Source organism: Xyrauchen texanus, chromosome 24, assembly GCF_025860055.1.
Source record: "Xyrauchen texanus isolate HMW12.3.18 chromosome 24, RBS_HiC_50CHRs, whole genome shotgun sequence".
Taxonomy (NCBI): domain Eukaryota; kingdom Metazoa; phylum Chordata; class Actinopteri; order Cypriniformes; family Catostomidae; genus Xyrauchen; species Xyrauchen texanus.
Genome location: NC_068299.1, coordinates 4,971,735 through 4,993,595, shown reverse-complemented (window position 1 = coordinate 4,993,595; position 21,861 = coordinate 4,971,735). Strand labels below are relative to the sequence as shown.

Sequence of the window (21,861 nt, the reverse complement as noted above, 5' to 3'; positions counted from 1 at the left end):
TGATGGCACTTGTTTTTATTTTAATCAAAACCATACACGTCAGAGTTCACATCTCAAGTGTACGATATGATTATTAAATCACATCGAGAAGTTAAATTAATTTTCTCTCAAAAACTTCAAGAACTCAGTGAAGAAATCTGTACACAAAAGCAAGAATCTGCAGAAGAAAAGTGCTGCAGAACTATATTTCAAGTATCTGTGAATTTAGACCATGGATTTAGCATCAAACTTACATAATAGCATCACATGATCAAATCATCAACAGTGTTTAAATCCATAGTAACCGAGGACATGGACACACAACATTGATTTTGTGCATGTAGAGCAAAGACTAAAAGAACAGACTGCACACAACACAGAGCAATTGTTTGGTTTCATGATACATACTGGACCAAATGCAGGTAAATCTTAAAAATGAAGTGTGTAGTTTCTGTGCTACTAATCACAAATCAGAACTCCTTTAAAAATTGGCTTGATGGGCTTGAGACATTTGCTCACTGTCTGAAGTACTCAATTGACCAATTTTCTCTTACAATTGTTGACATTAAATTTGAAAATCAACTACATTGATTTAAGATGCATTCAGCATTTTCACACCATTTGACTTGGAATCAATATTCATTATGAGAAAGAAAATGTGCCCAGGCTCCAGCCTTTCTAGAACAAATCAGTGACATTGATTGAGGTTTGGCTGACTGCAATTTACACAACCGCTTAGAAACAAATCATCTTCATTGGGTAAGTTACAAAAAGTTTCATCCATTCCTCTTGGGAATATTCAGGAACACATTTCCTTTATTACAGAAGCAACATTTTTGGCCTTTAAGATGGTGATTATGGTGAAAAGAGCATGACATTATGACAGCAAGTGTCCATCAATATTAACCATAGATTCCCCCTCTGGAAAGTCATAAGCAGTTGCATTTACAACTGGAATAAATACAATTTTAACATGAGAGAAAAGGTGCGGTGACTTTGAGAAATACAAAAACAAAAAAAACAAAGGCACCCGGATACTCCCTTTTAATGGTTGTGGCACCTCAAGGCTGAGAGCAAGAGATAAACAAAAGAAAGAGAGAAGAATCAGGGGGATGTCTAGCTTATACTGACTCGGATGGTCTCCAATCAGAGTTCAGACCTCTTTTGGTCTTCAATGCAGGAAGCGAATGCTCATCTTCTGTTCAACGTCCACCTTTTCCAATACCTGAGAAGGGAACAGGGATCACCTTAAAGGGTTAGTTCACCACAAATTAACATTAAAAGGAATATTCCGGGTTCAATATAAGAAAAAAAAGTTATGCTTAATCAACAGCGTTTGTGGCATAATGTTGATTACAACAAAACTAAATTTTTGACTCATCCCTACTTTTCACTTTCTGAAAGTGTCCAATAACAAGATGGTTACTGCGATTAAGAGAGTAGTATTCAGATAGTCATGTGATTCTAAAATGGCAGCCCCCATGTGGGTGCCCCTACCTCAAGTAGAATAAAGCAGGATTTATAAGGTTACTGATATGACTAGAGTCTTCATATTATAGGAATAGTCATGATTTTATACATAAATGTAAAAATTACAATTAATTTCATTAGGAGTATTATGGGGAGTGCACCTTTAAAAAGGTAGAAATATGATGCTTATAATCTTAAAAAAACTCTTACATAAATTCTTCTGGTAAAACTGGTTTTATTTTAAATGAAAAAATAAATAAAATAAACAAATCATAAAAGTTGTTCATGCAACTCATGTTCTATATTCCAAGTCTTCTGTAGGCAAGTGAAACATTGAAAAATATTTTGTTGTGAAATAAAGCAGAAGATAAAAAGTAATTGAATATAAAAAATCTAATTGAAGATAAAAAAATCTACATTGAAGTTAAAAGCATGAACTTCACAATATTAAGTACACTTTACATTTGTACTTAATTCAAACTTAAAGTATTTCTTTATCTTAAAAGTAAACATCACTTGTTTGTTATCTTAACATTGCATATTCATGTAGCAATCCTAAAGGAGAAAATCTTGTCATATAAATCTGCTAATTTGAGTAGATTTCACAAGTAAATAAATTAAGTACATTTTACGTAACTTTTAGAAGCTGTTGTTCGCAGCATGCACCAGGCTTAAATAATTAAAATAATAGTGCATGTCTGCACTAATTGCAAGTTGATTTACAATGGTTTTTTTTGTTGTTGATTTTGTTGTTACAGTTGGTAACTTCACGTTTTATGAAATTGTCTATTAAAAATTACACATTCATGAAAAAAACTATTATCTGTTGATTGCTACCATCACGTGTTTTGTGCACCAAATGTTTAGGTATGCGCGAGCAGCTCTGGGACTTGTTTTTATTGCCAGTAGTGCGAGGTGATGTTGTCTAATAGACTATATAGCATTCGTAAAGCTTCCCTTAGGAAGGCTTACAAGTATCATGTGGTTAATTAAGTACATTAAATCAAGCATTGAAATACAAGTACATTTTTAATAACTAGGTTTAATTTAGCATTACATTGCTTGAGTAAAATGTACAAACAAAGAGGTAGTAAAACTGAATTGAGAGTATTGCAAAGTCAAATGAACTTGAGAAATTTTAATTAAACGCTCCCACGATTTGTGCGTAGCAATTACTTTAAAATTTGTATGGTCTGTTAAATTTACTAGCAATTTATTTTTGGAAATTGTTTTCTAGTTTTGTATACGCCACTTCAAATTATTTTCAGTGTAGCTTTTTTGAGGAAGAGATGGAAATTTAAGTTGTTGGTGACTGGAAATCTTCTCTGTGTTAGCTCACACATCTCATGTGGAATTGCATTTTTCAAACTTACCGCATAACGACTGGTCAAGTGACAAAAGCACCGTTTTTAAATTGAACAAGTGGTGAGTGGAGGAATATCAGTGAATAACAATTTACATTTCCATCTGTTCCACACAAAGTCAAATGGCTTAAGAAGACGAGCAATAATAGCACTCTTGTCACATGGGCTCCTCTTATGGTGACTTTTTTTGTTGTTCCTTCGCGCGCATGCACGCACGCACCCCCCCCTCTCTCTCTCACACACACACACACACACACACACACGCACGCACGCACGCACACGCACGCACGCACACACACGCACGCACACACACGCACGCACACACACGCACGCACACACACGCACGCACACACGCACGCACACACGCACACACACACGCACACACACACGCACACACACACGCACACACACACACGCACACACACACACACACACACACACACACGTTTAGGCATTACCTTGGTGAACTCATTAAAGGAGATGCACATGTCTCCATTAGTGTCTGCTTCCTGGATAGTTCTGTCTGCAATACTGCCTAGCTGCTCATCTGAAATATTCACACCCACCATCATTCTCAGGACCTGAAAACACAAGTTTGAGGTTGCGTTTATACTGGTTTTATTTTATGTTGATAATTAGTGCCCTCTAGTGACTTGACAGCACATAGTGGTGATTTATAAATGTACTACTGATCATTGAAAAATCATAAATCATTAACTCCAGTCTGAATATGACCAGTGTTTTCTCTTCATTTAAAAGTTGATTCATTATTTTGCTATCATAATGGAGGATTATGAATTTAGTTGCATTTTATTATTTGCATTTAGCATTGTTTTGCCCTATCAGAACAGACCTACCTGTTGAGAGCCATTGTAATAAAGTATTATAAATGTAAATAATTTAAAGCATTATAGCTTTATATTAGTTTCTTTAAGTTTACTGATTTTTCAAATGATCTTTTGAGAAGCAGCTGGGATGACTCAGAAGTGTCCCTGTCTTAAAGTGCATCTTCTGTTTACTGGGTGATTATAACTGTCTGGTTTCATGTGGCAGGAGCAGGTGAGTCACAGGTGGCATTGGTCAGGCAGTACAGATCCTTCTTTGTCTCTCTTGTCAAAGCCGGGTACTGAGGATTCTGTTGTACATTAATAAATGTAAATCGCTCACCTGTAGCAGCTCATCTCTGGAGATCTTGTCATCTCTGTCGAGGTCGTATAACTGGAAAGCAACTGGGAGGGACAAGAAAAAAAGACCAAAGTATTATGAGAAGCTTTAATCACAGCAGCAACTGTTAGTAGAAAACTCACGCGATGAGAACAAACTGTAAAGGCTGGTAGCAGAAAACTGGTTTCCTGAGCGGAGATTAAGAGCCATGGAGTATTTAGAGGATCACATTTACATTTATGCATTTGGCAGATGCTTTTATCCAAAGCGACTTATAGTGCACTTATTACATGGACAATCCCCCCGGAGCAACCTGGAGTTAAGTGTCTTGCTCAAGGACACAATGGTGGTGGCAGTGGGAGTCGAACCAGCAACCTTCTGATTAACAGTTATGTGCTTTAGCCCACTATGCCAACATCACTCACAATAAACAGTGTAATTAAGTTTAAGACTAGGATCAATTTAATGCATTTGTACTCTTTGGGAAACTTGAAACTTGGTCCTGGACGCTGATTGGTCAATACAGCATTCCAGCTGTGCTAAAGTCCACAATACAGTAACAGCTATGACACAAACTAGTTTGTGACATAATTCAAATATTAAATGGAAACCTCCAGTTTTTAGTAAAAATACTTGTGGTAAATATTGCTATATTTATTAATATACATTTTTAAATTGGTGCATAAATTGTATAATTCTTACTTGTGTTCTTTTCGTGAAAAATGTGTTGATTACTCTTAACTACATTTTTACTGTGTAATACTCAGATATACATTGATTATTGTCAACACGGCTGAAAAATATTTAGATATTTAACGTTATTTTTTTTTTTTTGTTATACTGCACGGTCCAACATATTCGTAGCGTACATAAGCCAAAGATTTGCAAGGACTATTTTTTTCTTTGTGTGAAATTTTGTGAACTAAATTTTTCTATAGTAAGAAAAGACATTTTAAGAAAAGAGTCTCTGCTGTGTGTCATGTCGAACAAACCCTTTTCTCCATCACTATATTCAAAATGTATCATGGGGCTGATATGAGAGATATTTGGTTTACTCACAGAGGAGTTTGTTGGATCTGCTGTTGAGCGGCTCGCCTGCATTTGCAACTTTGTTCTTTTCATTGTCCTCAACAGGACGAAAATGAGCCAGAGTCTTCATGAAGTCCCTGAAGTTCACCTGATCCTCACTAAGAAACATGAGACATAAGAAGGACGGGGACATTTCATTTGTTTGAAACTGATTTTATGTTTGCTCTGCTGAGATCTGATCTTGAGCCAATTTCAAGATCCAGGCTAGTGGACGACTGTTAAGAATATACAGGATATATTAATATAAAGACTCTCTTTTCACTCTATTCTTAGCAATCAGTTCATAAACCAGAAATATATTTTTATTTAAGCCTGAACATAAACAAAGTTTAGGATTTTAAATAACTTAAAATAAAGAAAAGGTACGAGTAAAAATTTTGCAGGAGGTCATGAATAAAATGCAAGCAAATTTGTGACATTGATCATGTTAACCGTCCAAAAAGTCCAAAGTGCTTCCAGTGACAAAAGATGCTCTCTGTAACATTCTCAGATCATGTTGGAATAATCATGTATGTAATCATCAGGTTTTCAGGAAAAATCTTTAAAATTTTGATCGGAACTTTTCATGCAAATTGTAATGTTGATAATATAACTGGTATAGAAAAAAAAAAGTACATTAGAAAAATATAATAAAACAGAAGCATTTCACAAGTTACTACAGCTTAGTAGACAGTAGATCAGCCTAATGTCCTAAAGCCTTTTTTAGCAATGAGAATCATTTAATCATAATCACACAATCATTTATGAATCAAATGGATGCAGCCAAATGGCTAGCTTGCAGAGGTAGTGCATTTAATTATATTTTAATAACAGCAAATTATACATTCATAAATTGCTGAAATGAAAATAATTTATTTGACCTAAAAACATATATTTTTATTAATTTTTTTGACAAAAAGGAGAACTAAAACTTTTTCCAATCAGCCCTGACAAACTGCTGTCCTACTGAAACATTTCCTGACATAACCACAGGAAAGTTTCTGTATACTTTTCAAGGAATCCAAGTCCACAGTAACACTGAAACACTTGAAACCAAATAAGCCATGAAGTAATCAAGAACCATGTGAAACTGCCCACATGCCGGGTGCTTTGTGAGTGTTACGCTGTCACTAAACATGTCACAAGATATAGCAGCATAACCAGTTAAGGCCAAAATATACACACTGATAAACTGACATAGAAATGTCCCCCGAGATATCTTCACAGATATCAAGAAACCTGTCAAAAACATGTCCGTGTCATATTTCATTGCAAAATAAAAATAATAAAAATTATTATATAGTGCATCCGGAAAGTATTCACAGCACTTCACTTTCCCCACATTTTGTTATGTTACAGCCTTATTCCAAAATGGATTAAAATCATTATTTTCCTCAAAATTCTACAAACAATACCCCATAATGACAATGTGAAAGAGGTTTGTTTGAAATCTTTGCAAATACTTTGATGAAGCACCTTTGGCACCAATTACAGTATATTTGTATTATATACCTCAAGTATTTTGTGTATGATGCTACAAGCTTGGAACACCTATTTTTGGGCAGTTTCTCACATTCTTCTTTGCGGGACCTCTCAAGCGTCGGTGCACAGCCATTTTCAGATCTCTCCAGAGATGTTCACTCGGGTTCAAGTCTGGGCTCTGGCTGGGCCACTCAAGGACATTCACAGAGTTGTCCCGTAGCCACTCCTTTGTTATCTTGGCTGTGTGCTTAGGGTCGTTGTCCTGTTGGAAGATGAACCTTTGCCCAAGTCTGAGGTCCAGAGTGCTTTGGAGCAGGTTTTCATCAAGGATGTCTCTGTACATTGCTGAATTCATCTTTCCCTCGATCCGGACTAGTCTCCCAGTTCATTCCACTGAAAAACATCCCCACAGCATGATACTGCCACCACCATACTTCACTGTAGGGATGGTATTGGCCAGGTGATGAGCAGTGCCTGGTTTCCTCCAGACATGACGCTTGCCATTCAGGCCAAAGAGTTCAATCTTTTGTTTCTCATGGTCTAAAGAGTCCTTCAGGTGCCTTTTGGCAAACTCCAGGTGGGCTGTCATGTGCCTTTTAATGAGGAGTGGCTTCCATCTGGCCACTCTACCATACAGGCCTGATTGGTGGAGTGCTGCAGAGATGGTTGTTCTTCTGGAAGGTTCTCCTCTCTCCACAGAGAAACGCTGGAGCTCTGTCAGAGTGACCATCGGGTTCTTGGTCACCTCCCTGACTAAGGCCCTTCTCCCCCGATCACTCAGTTTGGCCGGGCGGCCAGCTCTAGGAAGACTCCTGGTGGTTTCAAACTTCTTCCATTTACAGATGATGGAGGCCACTGTGCTCTTTGGGACCTTCAATGCTGCAGAATTTTTTGTGCTTTAAGTGATTTTAGCTTTCAAAAGCTTTCACGTGACTGAGCTGTTGAATTAGCCACGCCTCTAATTCCAAAACCCCGCCCTCCAAAGATAATTGAGACATAGACTGAGCTAAAGGGCAGCACTGTTTGTTCCTGTGCCTGTCACATTCAACAGTGGCACAATAGCGCCCTCAACTGACAAAAATTATGAATCATAGCCTTAATGATGCGCTTCAAATACAACACTATGAGAACGAGCAAAATGATTGACCGGTGAAGCTGCCACAGAGACGTGAGATATCTCAGAACACTAATTTCATTAATATCTTTAAGGGAGTAGGACAATATTTTTACTTTTCCATGAAAAAAATTGCTTATAGCACCTTTAACTGAATCTGAAACAATACAAAGCATTAAAGCTATCTGTATGCTATGCTAACTAGTGCAATAAAACAACCGATCAGGCTGAGGTTTCAAAAGTCTTGAGAAGTGCGTCACAACTTTCTTACCCCTCTGGGAAGAAGGCATTAATTATTCGATCTCCAAGAGGATTAATAGCCAACTCTGGAATCCGCTGAAAGTCTTCTCGGCTGAAAAGAGAGAGAGAGCACGAGAGGTTATTGTGTGAGAATCTGTTCTGAAAGATTCTCAGGTTTTACACACACAGATGTAGCCCTATTGAAACAGGTGTTGGTGTAACACTTTACTATAAGTTTTAAACCACAGAGGATGTTTGTAAAAAACAAAATGTTAACAAGAATGCACCCTGTGTATTTGATAAACCGAATGAGTTTTAGTTATGCAGGACAGGTCACAAAATAGCATAGTAACTTGAAGGTGGTAATGGGTGTAATTATTGAACTGATAGGGTCACCAAACGGCATTGCAAAAATATCTATTTTCAACAAGGTTTCCCCGAACACTCCCCTATGTGCCAACAGTTGAAGATTGTTTGAAGTTGAACATTTACTGTATAGCATAAATATTGATTGCAAAGCATAAATACTCACATTATTTTGAATTATGGCCCTTACCAATAAGAATAACAGTACATATAATAAAATAATAGAAATATATATGCAAGTTACGCCTGCACAAGCAATCTATCAAACCATTTGACACTGTTTGTTTTGAGGTTTCATATTTTTGAGTTATAAGCATTACTTAGAATATATGCAGGTCTCCATTACCTGCGTTCTTGAGTTGACATTGGATCATGTAATGTTTATGACTGTGCTTTACAGGACAGCCGATCCCTTATGCTGTGAAAACGTGACTTGTTCTGGTAAAGGCTGATATGAGCGATAATGTCATTAATATCTAGACAGAATGATTAGTGAAGTAATCTCGTTACAATAAGGAAATGGTTTATTTTTTTGGTATATCTTTCTCAGAGCTAATAGCAATTCCAACAGAACTGGCTTTGCTGAATAACAAAAGTGGTCGTCTGGTGTCAAATCAAAAAATTACCATAAGTCTTGCCAATGGATAATATTGCAAATTTTCTGATTTTAATTTTATTTTAGGTAATTTTCAGTATATTTTGTGTAAAATAAAGGTGTACTTGATTTTAAAATTGTGTATAATTTTACCATTAAATTGTATACATATTGATATTATATCAGCATATCTACATATTGTATCAGTTAACATATTGGTCGAACACTTCTCTTACACTAAACAAAAATTATTTTATTAATATTTTTTAATTGTTTTCTAGTAAAAATATTGTTCACATCAACTAACAATGAACAATATTTTAGCAGCACTATTTTTAATAACTAATTTAATTTAACAATTGTATAAGATAACATAAGTTAATGCATTATGTACAAACATGAACAATTGTATTTCAGTCAAATATGTTGTTCATACTTAAAGGGATAGTTCACCCAAAAATGAAAATACTCTCATCATTTTTTCACCCTTATGATATCCCTGGTGTGTATTACTTTCTTTCTTCCGCAGAACACATTTGAAGAAAAATTTAAAATATCTTAGCTCAGTAGGTCCTTAAAATGTAAGCGAATGGTGATTAAAGGTCATCCATATGACTGAAGTTAAATTAAAGTCTTCTAAAGCGAAATGATCTCTTTTGGTGTGAAAAAGATAGATATTAAAATACTTTTTTCTATAAATCATTGCTTAGCAGTAGGAACATGTGACATAATCGCATTGGCATGCAAGCCACGCAAGATCTGACGCAAGAGCGACACACTCGTAAGATCAGCGCTGTTTACAACTGAGGAGGAGGAACGCTGTACAGAAGCTTCATTGGTTTTGGTTTAGATCTGTATTTGTATCTATGTTTTTCACAATGGTGGGTTTGTGTTCTTTACTGGATGTCTCAACCATGAGAAGAACCTGAGATTACGTCCGTAACATGCCAACACAAATACGTCACACAAGAGACAATGTGAACTCAGCCCTCTTGTGACTTGAACACGCATATCACTGCTGAACAGAAGCGATTTAAGAAGTACTTAAAAATCACCAAAAATGATCATGTTACTTTAGATGACATTAATTTAACAGTAGTTGTCATATGGATGATGCTTATGCTGACTGTCTGGGATTTTTGGAACTTCAAAAAAGGTCTGATCACTATCCACTAGCATTTTAAGGACCTACTGAGCTAAGATATTCTTCTATTTTTCTTCAGATATGTTCTGGTGAAGAAATAAAGTCATACACGCCTGGGATGGCATGAGGGTAAGGAAATGATAAGAGAAGTTTTTGGCAAATCAATCCTTTAATGATATAATACATTTATTAATCTTTACAAATAGAACCTGTAAAGAGTTATCAAAATATCTCACTGACAATTAATCATAATGATGACAAAATTGAGTGAGGTTTGCCACTGGGGTAAGAATTTTTTTTCTCCCCAATTTATCTTGTTATAAGTATGTCTTCATGTCTCCACTAGAGAGCAAGAAAAAGATTAAGAGATTGTTTTTGAAGTGAAAAAAAAGCACACTGCACAAAAATAATTTTCGCACTCAGTATTTTTGTCTTTTGCATGTTTGACAATGTTATATATAAAGGGATCTTTCTTTCTTTTTTTTTTTAAATGTCCAAAAAATAAATATTGTTTTTTCAATGCAGGGCTTCACAAGTGACCTCCACACTCAACCAGATGACGCATACCTCACTGCCCTGATATCTGAGTCTACTTATCATTGAAACACAAGAACATATCTTCTCTGAAAATGTACTAATCGCAGTCTGTCGGATGTTTTGGGTGCCAACAAATGCAGCGTGTTATCAACCTAGTTGCGTGCTGTCAGTTTGTTTTTTGCTTTTTAATACCAACCACCCTGCTAGTTTTGTGAACCACTATCAATCATCTCACAAGGTTTTAAATCATTGTGGATGTTGTCATTAAAAACAAACAATTTTAACAAGGTCACAACCTGTGACTTCAGTGTATTTGGTAAACAGAGTTATTATCCTGTTTGAGTCTGGTATGTTGCATCCTAAAAATCAGGGAAATTCAGATTAAGTCAGAAGTTCACATACACCTAAACCAAATAAATGTAAACTCAGTTTTTCACAATTCCTGACAAGTAATCATAGAAAACATTCCCTGTATTAGGTCAGTTAGGATCACTATATTTTATGAATGTGAAATGTCAGAATAACTGTAGAGAGAATGATTTATTTCAGCTTTTATTTCTTTCATCATACACTTTGTTAATATTTGGTAGCACTGCTTTTAAATTGTTTACCTTGGGTCAAACATTTTGGGTAGCCTTCCACAAGCTGTCTCACAATAATGTTGCTGGAATTTTGGCCCATTCCTCCATACAGAACTGGTGTAACTGAGTCAGGTTTGTAGGCCTCCTTGATCACACATGCTTTTTCAGTTCTGCCCACAAATTTTCTATCAGATTGAGATCAAGGCTTTGTGATGGCCACTCCAATACCTTGACTTTGTTGTCCTTAAGCCATTTTGCTACAACTTTGGAGGTATGCTTGGGGTCATTGTCCATGTGGAAGTCCCATCTGCAAACAAGCTTTAACTTCCTGGCTGATGTCTTGAGATGTTGCTTCAATAAACATAATTTTCCTTCTTCATGATGCCATCTATATTTTGTGAAGTGCACCAGTCCCTCCTGCAGCAAAGCACCCCCACAACATGATGCCGCAACCCCCATGCGTCACAGCTGGGATGTGTTCTTCGGCTTGCAAGCCTCACCCCTTTTTCTCCAAACATAACGATGGTCATTATAGCCAAACTGTAAAATTTTTGTATCATCAGACCAGAGAACATTTCTCCAAAAAGTAAGATCTTTGTCCCAATGTGCAATTACAAACTGTAATCTGGGTTTTTTATGGCGGTTTTGCAGCAGTGGTTTCTTCTTTGTGGAGCAGCCTTTCATTTTATGTTGATATAGGACTTGTTTTACTGTGGATATATAGATACTTGTCTACCCGTTTCCTCCAGCATCTTCACAAGGTCCTTTGCTGTTGTTCTGGGATTGATTTGAACTTTTAGTTCCAAGCCATGTTCATCTCTAGGAGACTGAATGTGTCTCCTTCCTGAGCGGTATGATGGCTGTGTGGTCCCATGGTGTTTATACTTGCATACTATGTTTGTACAGATGAACGTGGTACCTTCAGTCATTTGGAAATTGCTCCCAATGATGAATCAGACTTGTGGAGGTCCACAATTGTTTTTATGAGGTCTTGGCTGATTTCTTATAATTTTCCCATGATGTCAAGCAAAGAGGCATGGAGTTTGAAGTTAGGCCTAAAAATACAACCACAGGTTCACCTACAATTCAGTACACCTCCCTTTAGAAGCTAATTGACTAAAGGCTTGACGTTATTTTCTGGAATTTTCCCAAGCTGCTTAAAGGCACAGTTAACTTAATGCATGTAAACTTCTGACTTCATTCTGTAAACAATAGTTGGAAAAATGACTTGTCACGCACAAAATTGATGTTCTAAACGACATGCCAAAATGATAGTTTGCAAATCTTAAATCTGTGGAGTGGTTACATTTGTTTTAAATTACTTCAACCCAAGTGTAATGTCAACTTCTGACTTCAACTGTAAATGTCTTATAACTGTGGGAGTGCCGGCTACATCTTATAGCTGCGTTTAAAGGAAAATTTACAATGAAAGTCATATTTTTAGCAGTCTAACAGGGGGAAAAGTCTTTACTCCTAGTCATAGCTCAAACATTGTGGGAATCATTCATTAACGCATTAACTTACTGTGTTCAGAGCCTGAGGCCTATGTGAATGTTTACCCGTGTATGTAAATCTGTTCAAACTGAAATTATTCGTTTGAACAGATTCAGGCCAAGGGATTTTAAAAGTAAAATAAATACAGTCAAGTATACTTTCTAGTAGAGATCAGGCCGACCAATAGTGGATTTTGCAAATACAATAACTAAGGTGGTGGAAAAGGCTGATACCTTCCAATAACGTTTAATTGGCAGATCGTTTTTAAAATAGATTTTAAGAAATTTTCTTAGCCTTTCCTTCCTGTAACAGGCAGAGGTTGGGGACTTGTTACATAACTTGACTAGAGTCGCAAATTTAAGGACGTGTAAGACTTGACCTGAACTGAATGTTTTTTATTATTATTTTTAATAACTTATTATAAACAGTAATGAAATGTGTTTAAAAAATATTCAATTAATTCATATGCAAAAATGTAATCCCACCAGCACCATTAATCTGCATCTGCGCAGTTAACGCTGCGCTCACAATGCGCCAAAATATTCTCCTTTGGATATAAAGATTTCAAATTGGACCGTGTGAATAAAAAAGTCTGAAAATATGCAAGGCAAAAAATATCCGATACAACCACAACAACCTCGAATTTCATCAGACATTTCAAAAACCACAAGGAAAGGCAAGTACATAATTGCATTATCATTTCATTATCCAGAAACATTCATATGTAAAATTACTGTTCAAATGTTTGAGGGTTGTCAGTAAATTAAGTTTTGTACCACAACATGTTTGAAATTACCCAACATTGCCTCGAAACTTCTCAACAGTCAACAATATACCATAACCATTTGTTGGCAATATAAAAACTTAACATATTTAAATATATTTAAAACGTGACTAGTATAAAATATACAGAATGACTCGTGATGAAATCCAAGTGCTCTCATAGTGATTATGACTTCTGAAGACTTTAACTAAAGCCCTTGAATGCAAAACCTTTGACTATTTTATATAAATGTATCTCTGAAGGGAACTGACTGTCTTCGATGGCATTTTCTCTAGGGGCGAGAACCGGCTTGGCAATATAAATAATGGTTTAAATAACTGAACCAAAAACACACAAACAAAGATACAGAGCAGCTGTCTGTAATTCTCTCTCTCTCTCGAACCGTCGTCACCGCCTGCCTTTATCCCTCGCGCACCCCCATCAGGCTGATTGGGAACCGGGCGTGCATTGTTCCAGCCTGGCCCCGCCCTCCACTGCTCTACAAACGTATCTCTTAATGTTGCACAGTGTGCCATGTTTTTTCTCAAAATCTCACTGGAATAATATCGTACAGTCTGAAAAACAGCAATCGTAAAGGAATGAAGAACCATGAAAATCGTACACTGTGCACCTGGCTTTAGACTTTATCTTGAAAGTCTTGAGATTTGACTTGGACACGTTACAAAAGCTTGAGGTTTGACTTCAGTGAACATACCTAGTTTGCAGTCATGACCAAACTTGACAGCACAAACTTTCCACGTGCAACATTCGCTTCCTCTCATGTCTTAAGCCAAAGGTGTTGCAATATCACATTGGACTATTACTCAACTCATGTAGCACATTTACTGTGTGTGTCATACCTTAGTGCTCCGTTCTCTCCTTTGTCAAGACTGTGAAACCGGCTGTAGAGTCGAGTGATTTGACTGTGGGAGACTGCACACACACACACACACATTGACAGTACTACTTAATGTCTTATCTGAATGACTTCTCACACTGTAGATATTTCTCAAATGTCCCGACAATGGGGACATAATATAACAGGGAAGTGATTATTTATTGTTTGCTGAATCTTGGCTTGATCAGGGCAGAACTACATAATCTACATACATACCAAAAAAACTTGATTGGGATCTTTTTCGAATTAGAAATGTATTAAACATATGTGGCCCACACACTGCAAACCAATATTTTGAGTGCATGTATGTATGTATATATAATATACACACAAGTTTGGAATAATGTACAGATTTTGTTGTTTCGGAAGGAAATTGGTACTTTAATTCACCAAAGTGGCATTCAACTGATCACAAAGTATATTCAGGACAATACTGATGTAAAAAACAGCATCAAAAGTAATTTTTGATCAAATCTAGAGGGGTCCCATTTCCAGCAGCATCACTCCAACACCTTATCCTTGAGAACATGATGCTAAATTGCTAATTTGATCCTAGAAAATCACTAGCCATTATATCAAACTCAGTTGAAAGCTATTTGGGTTGTTAAATAAAGCTTAACTTTGTTTTCAGTTTTTGAGTTGCCACAGTACATAAGTACATCAGATAAGAACATCAGAGTCTCTAGTTTGAGAAATAGACGCCTCGCATGTCCTCAGCTGACAGCTTCATTGAATTCTACCCGCTCAACACCAGTTTCATGTACAACAGTAAAGAAAAGACTCAGGGGTGCAGGCCTTAGAGAAGAATGTGCAAAGAAAACACCACTTTTGAAAAGCTAAATAAAAGGTTAGAGTGGGCAAAGAAACACAGACTTTGGACAAAAGATAATTGCAAAAGAGTGTTACGGATCTTAACCCCATTGAGCTTTTGTGGGATCAGCTAGACTGTAAGGTGCATGAGAATTGCACGACAAGACAGCCACATAAGACTAGACAGGCAAGTGCTACAGGAAGCATGGGGTGAAATGTCACCCGAGTATCTGGACAAACTGACAGCTAGAACAACAAGGTTCTGCAAAGCTGTCATTGCTGCACATGGAGGATTTTATGATGAGAACTCTTTGAAGTAGTTTAAGAGGTTCTGAACATTTCATCAACTCTGTGTCTATACAGTTATCGTGTCTAACATCCAGCTGAGCTATTGACATACATAAACACGTAAAAACTTTGGGTTTAAAATGACAACACAATAGATTTACTGTTCAAATTAAGAAACTTTCTGGATGTCAAATGTCAGTGGGACATGTCTATAGCTGATGTGCTGAACTTCACCGGTAGATAATCTGCTAAGTGAACTTGAGGAACTGCCTTCATACATCCACTAAAAATCACCTTGGGAAAAGTTTGCAATTGCAAATATGTCAGACAAATTCATAGATTTGAGAGCTCTAGCATCAATTGTTTGCAGATGCCACTAGGTTTGATATTCTGTTATCTAATGCAATGACATACAATGTAAGTGCAGATAAAGGGCATTGACAAATCAGCTTGTAATGACAAAGAAAGCTGCTCAATTTAGGATGCTCAAAAGTCAGTGAGCCTAACTGGGACATAATTACATTTTTAGTGAACACTGGACACACCTCGTGAAATCGTAAACTGGGGCATCTGGTCATTCAAATAAAGCTGCTTTGGAACAATCCGTGTTTGTAAAGTGCCATTCAATAAATCTTAATTAAACGGAGAATGTAACAGTTGAGTCTGTTTGGTTGAGACTTTCGGTTTAACCACAGTAAAAGCAGCAGAGCCAATTAGTGACCACATCAATGGAACATCCACCCCAACATTCCAGGCTTTAATCAACACAGTACAGAGTGATCAAGTGAATGAATAACTATTCCACCAGCTAAATCAAATCATTGTACACACGAAACTGTAGCACATACAATGCTGTTCAACCTGGAGTTAAAACACAACCACAGCTGGTGAAGATTACGGACTTCAAATAATCAGGTGTGAAATTTTGTTAGGGTTTGACACCAGATGGAAAAAGAACAGAAAAAGAACAATACGAGGAGGAGAGTACTTGGTGTGGCTTTACAGGAATGTAGTAAAATCTGGGCTTACAAACACATAAAAAGGGTCACGTCAAAGAAACATGACTGCACTATGCTTATTTCTTCAACTATCTATTATAATTAGCGCTATCGATTTAACGCATTAATTCAGTGAGATTAATTTTATTAAAAATAACGTGTTAAAAAGAATTACGCAATTAATCGCAATGCCCCCTGACCGTATAGAGGACAGCGACGCAGAGGATTTCATCAATGTGGTGGTGTGGGAGCAGTTTGTCTCCTGGTTGCCGAAGGGGACGGTCCAGTGCCACCAATCGGCGTTGCTGGACGAAGTAATCCACCTGGCGAAAGACCATTTGGTGGCGAAAGACCACCTGGCAGCGTATCCGGAGACCAGCGTGCCCTGCACCCTTCCCCCCCACTCTAATGTCTCCTCCACTGCCCCACCCCCATCTCCTTCCATCCTGTTCCGTTTCCCTGGAAATGGGGGAACATTCTCTGCTTCCACAAACCCTGTCTCTCCCCTCTTCGTACCAGGTGAATGAGTCCGCTGCCAGGATTGTGGGTGGGAGACTTGGGCTGGTCTGCTGGAGTTGCAGGGAGCCGGGTCATGTTGGAGAGTAGTGCCCGGTAATGAAGGTGGGGGCCTTGATCCAGAACCCCGGCACCCAACAGGCAACCCTGATTGGGCAGGGACGTACCAAATACCCATACATAAGGGGGATACATACCATGCCTTGGTGGATTCAGGTTGTAATCAAACATCCACTCATCAATGTTTGGTTCAAAACATGGCATTGGAGGCAAATAATCGGGTGAAGGTGAGGTGTATGCACTAGGATATTCATGATTATCCTATAGTGACCGTCACGGTAATATTCCAGGAACAAAAGCATAATATTGAGGCAGTGGTTAGTCTTCCCCTCATCCATCCACTAATTTTGGAAACTAATTGGCTGGCTTACCGATCATTATTGAAGTGGTTGTATGTGGATTGGGAGGTGTCATCCTCCCCCACCCTTATGGAATTTCCAGTAGGTTTTAATATTGGTTTCATTTGTGCCAAGATTTGTAATCATTCATGTGACTGCGTATACCGTACCAAAGGCCCTGTATCCGTTCGGTTCGGCACGGATACATGTACCATTGCAGCCCTAATATTTATATAGTCTACAGGTGCTGCATGCTTTTGAGTGAATGTGCACTCTCTTTTGTGATCTAAATAATGCAGAATTTTTTCATTTGCATTAATGAGAATTGGGGTAAAAATGTGTGTAAATGTTGTAAAATTAGTGTCACATTGTAAAAAATCTTAATGACCCTAGATATTCTATTTAGATATTCTATTTAGATATTCTATATAAGTAAAATATCATTTCAATTTGTGATACTTCTTTGTGTAACGATTGTATGACAGCATTTCTGCATATTTTTGTAATGAAATCTCCGATTTATATCTCAGTAGCTAAAACCATGATTCATTTCATCGTCACTCAATCAGTGCATCAGCACTCAAATGTTCACAATTCCACTTGGCATTTTACTTCCTTTAAAATGTTTTAGTAAAAATACTGTAAACGTTTTTTTACACTCATACAGTATTTTGCAGATTATTACAAAGGGTCTTTGTTCTCATCTGGGGATGCGTCAAAAGCAAGTGTAATCAAGCACAGAAAATATCTGCAGTTCAATCTGGACTGTCTGCTTGGTGTTCTTTCATCAGGGTTGAAAATAAAGTTTTCCTCTAACATTGAAAACATGTTCCCAACCTATTTCTAGATCTTGCGGGGGAGAATGTCTCTCTCTGTGGTTCATCTGTACAAAGAGCCGAAGCACTGAGATGCACAGATTGGAAAATACTACTTTTCTTGGTTCTGACACATCGATCACATAACATCATCTAAGCTACAAATTACAGCTGCACAATCAAAATCAAATCATCTGCATCAGCACAGTGCAGATTAAAAGGCAGCTGTAACCTCACCATAATCCACACATAAATTAATCCAGACGGGCTCGATATACACAGCTCTGGAAAAAATTAAGGGACCACTGCAAAATTATCAGTTTCTCTGGATTTACTATTTATAGGTATGTGTTTGAGTAAAATGAACATTTTTGTTTTATTCTAAAGTCCAAACAGACACATACAGGACTTCCTGGACAGTTCAGAATGTCAAAATAAAAGCGCGAGGGTTTAAAAAGTGCACGACTTAAATATATTACCGTTGTATTTAAAATTAAAAGTCAATAATAATAATAATAATAATAACAATATGAATAACTATTTAATATTATTATTATTGTCATCATTAGTATTTGTTTACAATTTATAGCAATATTTAAACTGAACGGGTTCCAAAAAAATAACTGTGTGAATGAAAACTGGACTGATGTCTTACAACTAAATTGAACAACAACAACAAAAAAAAAGAGATCTGAATCCTTTAAAGTCCAGATGTAAGTTGAAACATTTTTGGGGAAAAAAGAAAGAAAGAAAAAAATGCAAAAATAAAACACTGGTTTTTTTTCTGCCAAAGACTTGAAGAAAGGAATTACTGTTAATTTTGCTGCTACATTATCCAGTATAGTTAATAAAAAAGTGTTTCTTAATACGCTATACATTTATATTGAAATAATGTGTAGTTAGAGGTTTGTGTTTCTTTACATATTAAAGAGTACTCCCAATTAGTTACACACAATAATGTCAAGATATTATAAACTGATTATGCAAAAAAAAACTAAACAACAACACTGGTATCGGAAGAGAAAGTGTTATTGGTGCATCCCTAGAAAAGAGTGTTATGGATCCTAAACCCATTGAGCTTTTGTGGGATCAGCTAGACTGTAAGGTGTGTGAGAATTGCCCGACAAGACAGACACATGTATGGCAAGTGCTACGGGAAGTGTGGGGTGAAAGGTCACCTGAATATCTGGACAAACTGACAGCTAGAATGTCAAGGATCTTCAAAGCTGTCATTGCTGCACATGGAGGATTTTTTGTTAAAAACTCTTTGAAGTTCTGAACATTCTTTTAAAATTATAATAGTAATTTTTCACGTTATTAATGTCCTGACAATACATTGTGATCAGTTGAATGCCACTTTGGTGAATAAAAGTACAAATTTCTATCCATAAGAGCAAAATCTGTACATTATTATGAACTTTTGGCCGCCAGTATATATATATTATTAGTTCAACAGAATATTTTTTAATGTAACAATATAAAAACATAACTGTGTTGTGGTTATGAAAATCACAATTGAAAAGTTTTTAATAAAAAAACAATAAGAACAGTATAAATAAAACATCAAGATGTTTATGGTAAAGACAATTGAGAGATAAATGTGCTTAGGTGTTCTGAAGATGTCACAATCCCCAAAAATCATAATGGTCTTAAATGCAGGCTTTACTTTTTATTATGGAAAATATATCCTATTTGTTATTGATTTATGGTTAAATATGACCAGTAGATTTTCTTGAATGAGAATCAATTAATTGCACACATATAAAGGAGTTTTTCCACCATTTAAATAACCTTTTAGCCTTCATTTTTTTTTAATAGTAAATATACCGTTAGTGTGACAAATTAAATTTCAAAATAATTAATGAAAGAGTAACATTTTCTCTAAGATAGTTTGGAGTGAATAACATATCACACCGCAGGACAGGGACAATGTCATCAATTTCAATTAACTTATATATAGACATTTTTCACAATACATTTTGTTCCAAAGAGAGATAGCACTGTACTGTATTATAGACACGCTGTCATTACAGTACACTATCAATGCATGCGTCAACTATAATAGTTAAACCAGACACTCCCAGTCACAGTCAGCCCAGCCAAAAAGGATACTCACATCCAGTTTCTTTTTTTATTTCTTCAATGTCCTCTTCTCTCAGTAGAGATGAAGCTCTTGAGCCCATGATTGCTGTTTGTACTGAAGATCAGCTCTAACTATCACAAGAAATTCACTCTGAAGCACTGAGAAACAGCTCTGTAAAGCTCTCAGAACAACAGTCAGCGTTCAAACGTGTCTGTCCAGATTTATTACCCACCTACCTCTGAATTAAAACCGTATTAAACGCGATAGTTATTAAATCAAGAGAGTTACAGCAAGAACTGAAGACGCTAAGCTAACGGCGCGTCGGAGTGAATCTGTGCGACGTCACCTTGCGTCGGTTATGTCTTTGTACGCACACGCCTCTGAGTGAATAAAGCACTATGATTGGCTGGTGTAACGTGGGCGGGTTTAATGGGACAGCCGTGTAGTGTAGCTGGAAACAGTTCGTCCAGACCGCATTGACGGCGTTGTGAGCGACTTAAATTATTGGCCAGACCGCATTGACGGCGTTGTGAGCGCCCTCTGGAGGGAAAGGTTTTAATGCCTCATACTAAACAATGATTCCGTAATGAAGTGCTGCCTTCTGCTGCATGAAGAGAGAAGTGAGGCGTTTTATTACTCATACTTTACCCGGTATCTATCCAGCAACAAATAATAATAATAAAAAAAAATATATATATTTTTTTCTTTTAGAAAAATTAGTTTCATTAACTGCAATATGGCAACTCAATGTTCTGTTATATCAATCTAAAAATATAATATCAATATAATGATTATTATTATTTTAAAATATTATTTTATAATTTATTTTTTATTATATAAAGATAAATTATTGTTAATTATTACATATTATATTATACTTTAGATGTATTCATTATATTATTATTTTTATCAAATACGAAGAAGTACGATAGTACATTAATAATATTGATTGATCATTCGTATTTCGCTCTGATTTTTTACATTAATTTGCTAAATCTGGATTGTTTTTTGTTCATTAAAGATATAATATTAATATAATAATAATTATTATTATTTTTAAAATATTATTTTATAATATATATTTATTATATAATGATAAATTATTTTAAATAAATTATTACATATTATAGTGTGCTTTAGATATACTCTTTATATTATTATTTTTATCATAGTCGTAGAAGTACGATAGTACATTAGTTATATTGATTGATCATTAAAATTTCTCTCTGAATTTTACATTAATTTGCTAAATCTAGATTGTTTGTTTGTAAATGTAGTTTCACATATAAAATGATGATAGTTAGGTGTCTCTCTGTAATTTAATCTAAATGTCAATTAATATAATATGCTGGAATTGTCAAAATATACAAAGAACGTGAAATGTGTCATGCGTTTATGTTTTTATTTGTTCTTTTAAAATAATTAAAAAAATTGACAAATCCTGAATAAACGCAACATTTCTAAACATCCTTTTGTGAGAGCTGTATGATATATGATGTAAATGAAGAAAACAATAAAAGATGTTTTACTTTTTTATTTTTTTAAAAATTTAATAAATGATATATCCTGTATATATGTACAATATATGTACAGTATAAGTCTGTGCCAGAAACAGCAGTGATAAATTACTTTTATACCATCTGAGGACACAGGTGAAAAATCAGACCACTACATTTATCAGTAATACGTTACTA

General features: G+C 36.0%; 1 protein-coding gene across 1 annotated transcript; it reads right to left on the bottom strand.

Annotated features, from left to right (window-relative positions):
* Window positions 1-20,507, bottom strand: LOC127617831 (calcineurin B homologous protein 1-like). Its single transcript, XM_052089932.1, has 7 exons — window positions 20,201-20,507; window positions 14,222-14,294; window positions 7,913-7,993; window positions 5,037-5,164; window positions 3,981-4,042; window positions 3,272-3,394; window positions 1-1,204 (listed from the first exon to the last, which is right to left on the bottom strand). Exons 1-7 carry the CDS (start codon window positions 20,265-20,267, stop codon window positions 1,151-1,153), a joined length of 588 nt encoding a protein of 195 aa, XP_051945892.1. The 5' UTR covers window positions 20,268-20,507; the 3' UTR covers window positions 1-1,150.
* Between the last annotated feature and the right edge of the window lie 1,354 nt (window positions 20,508-21,861).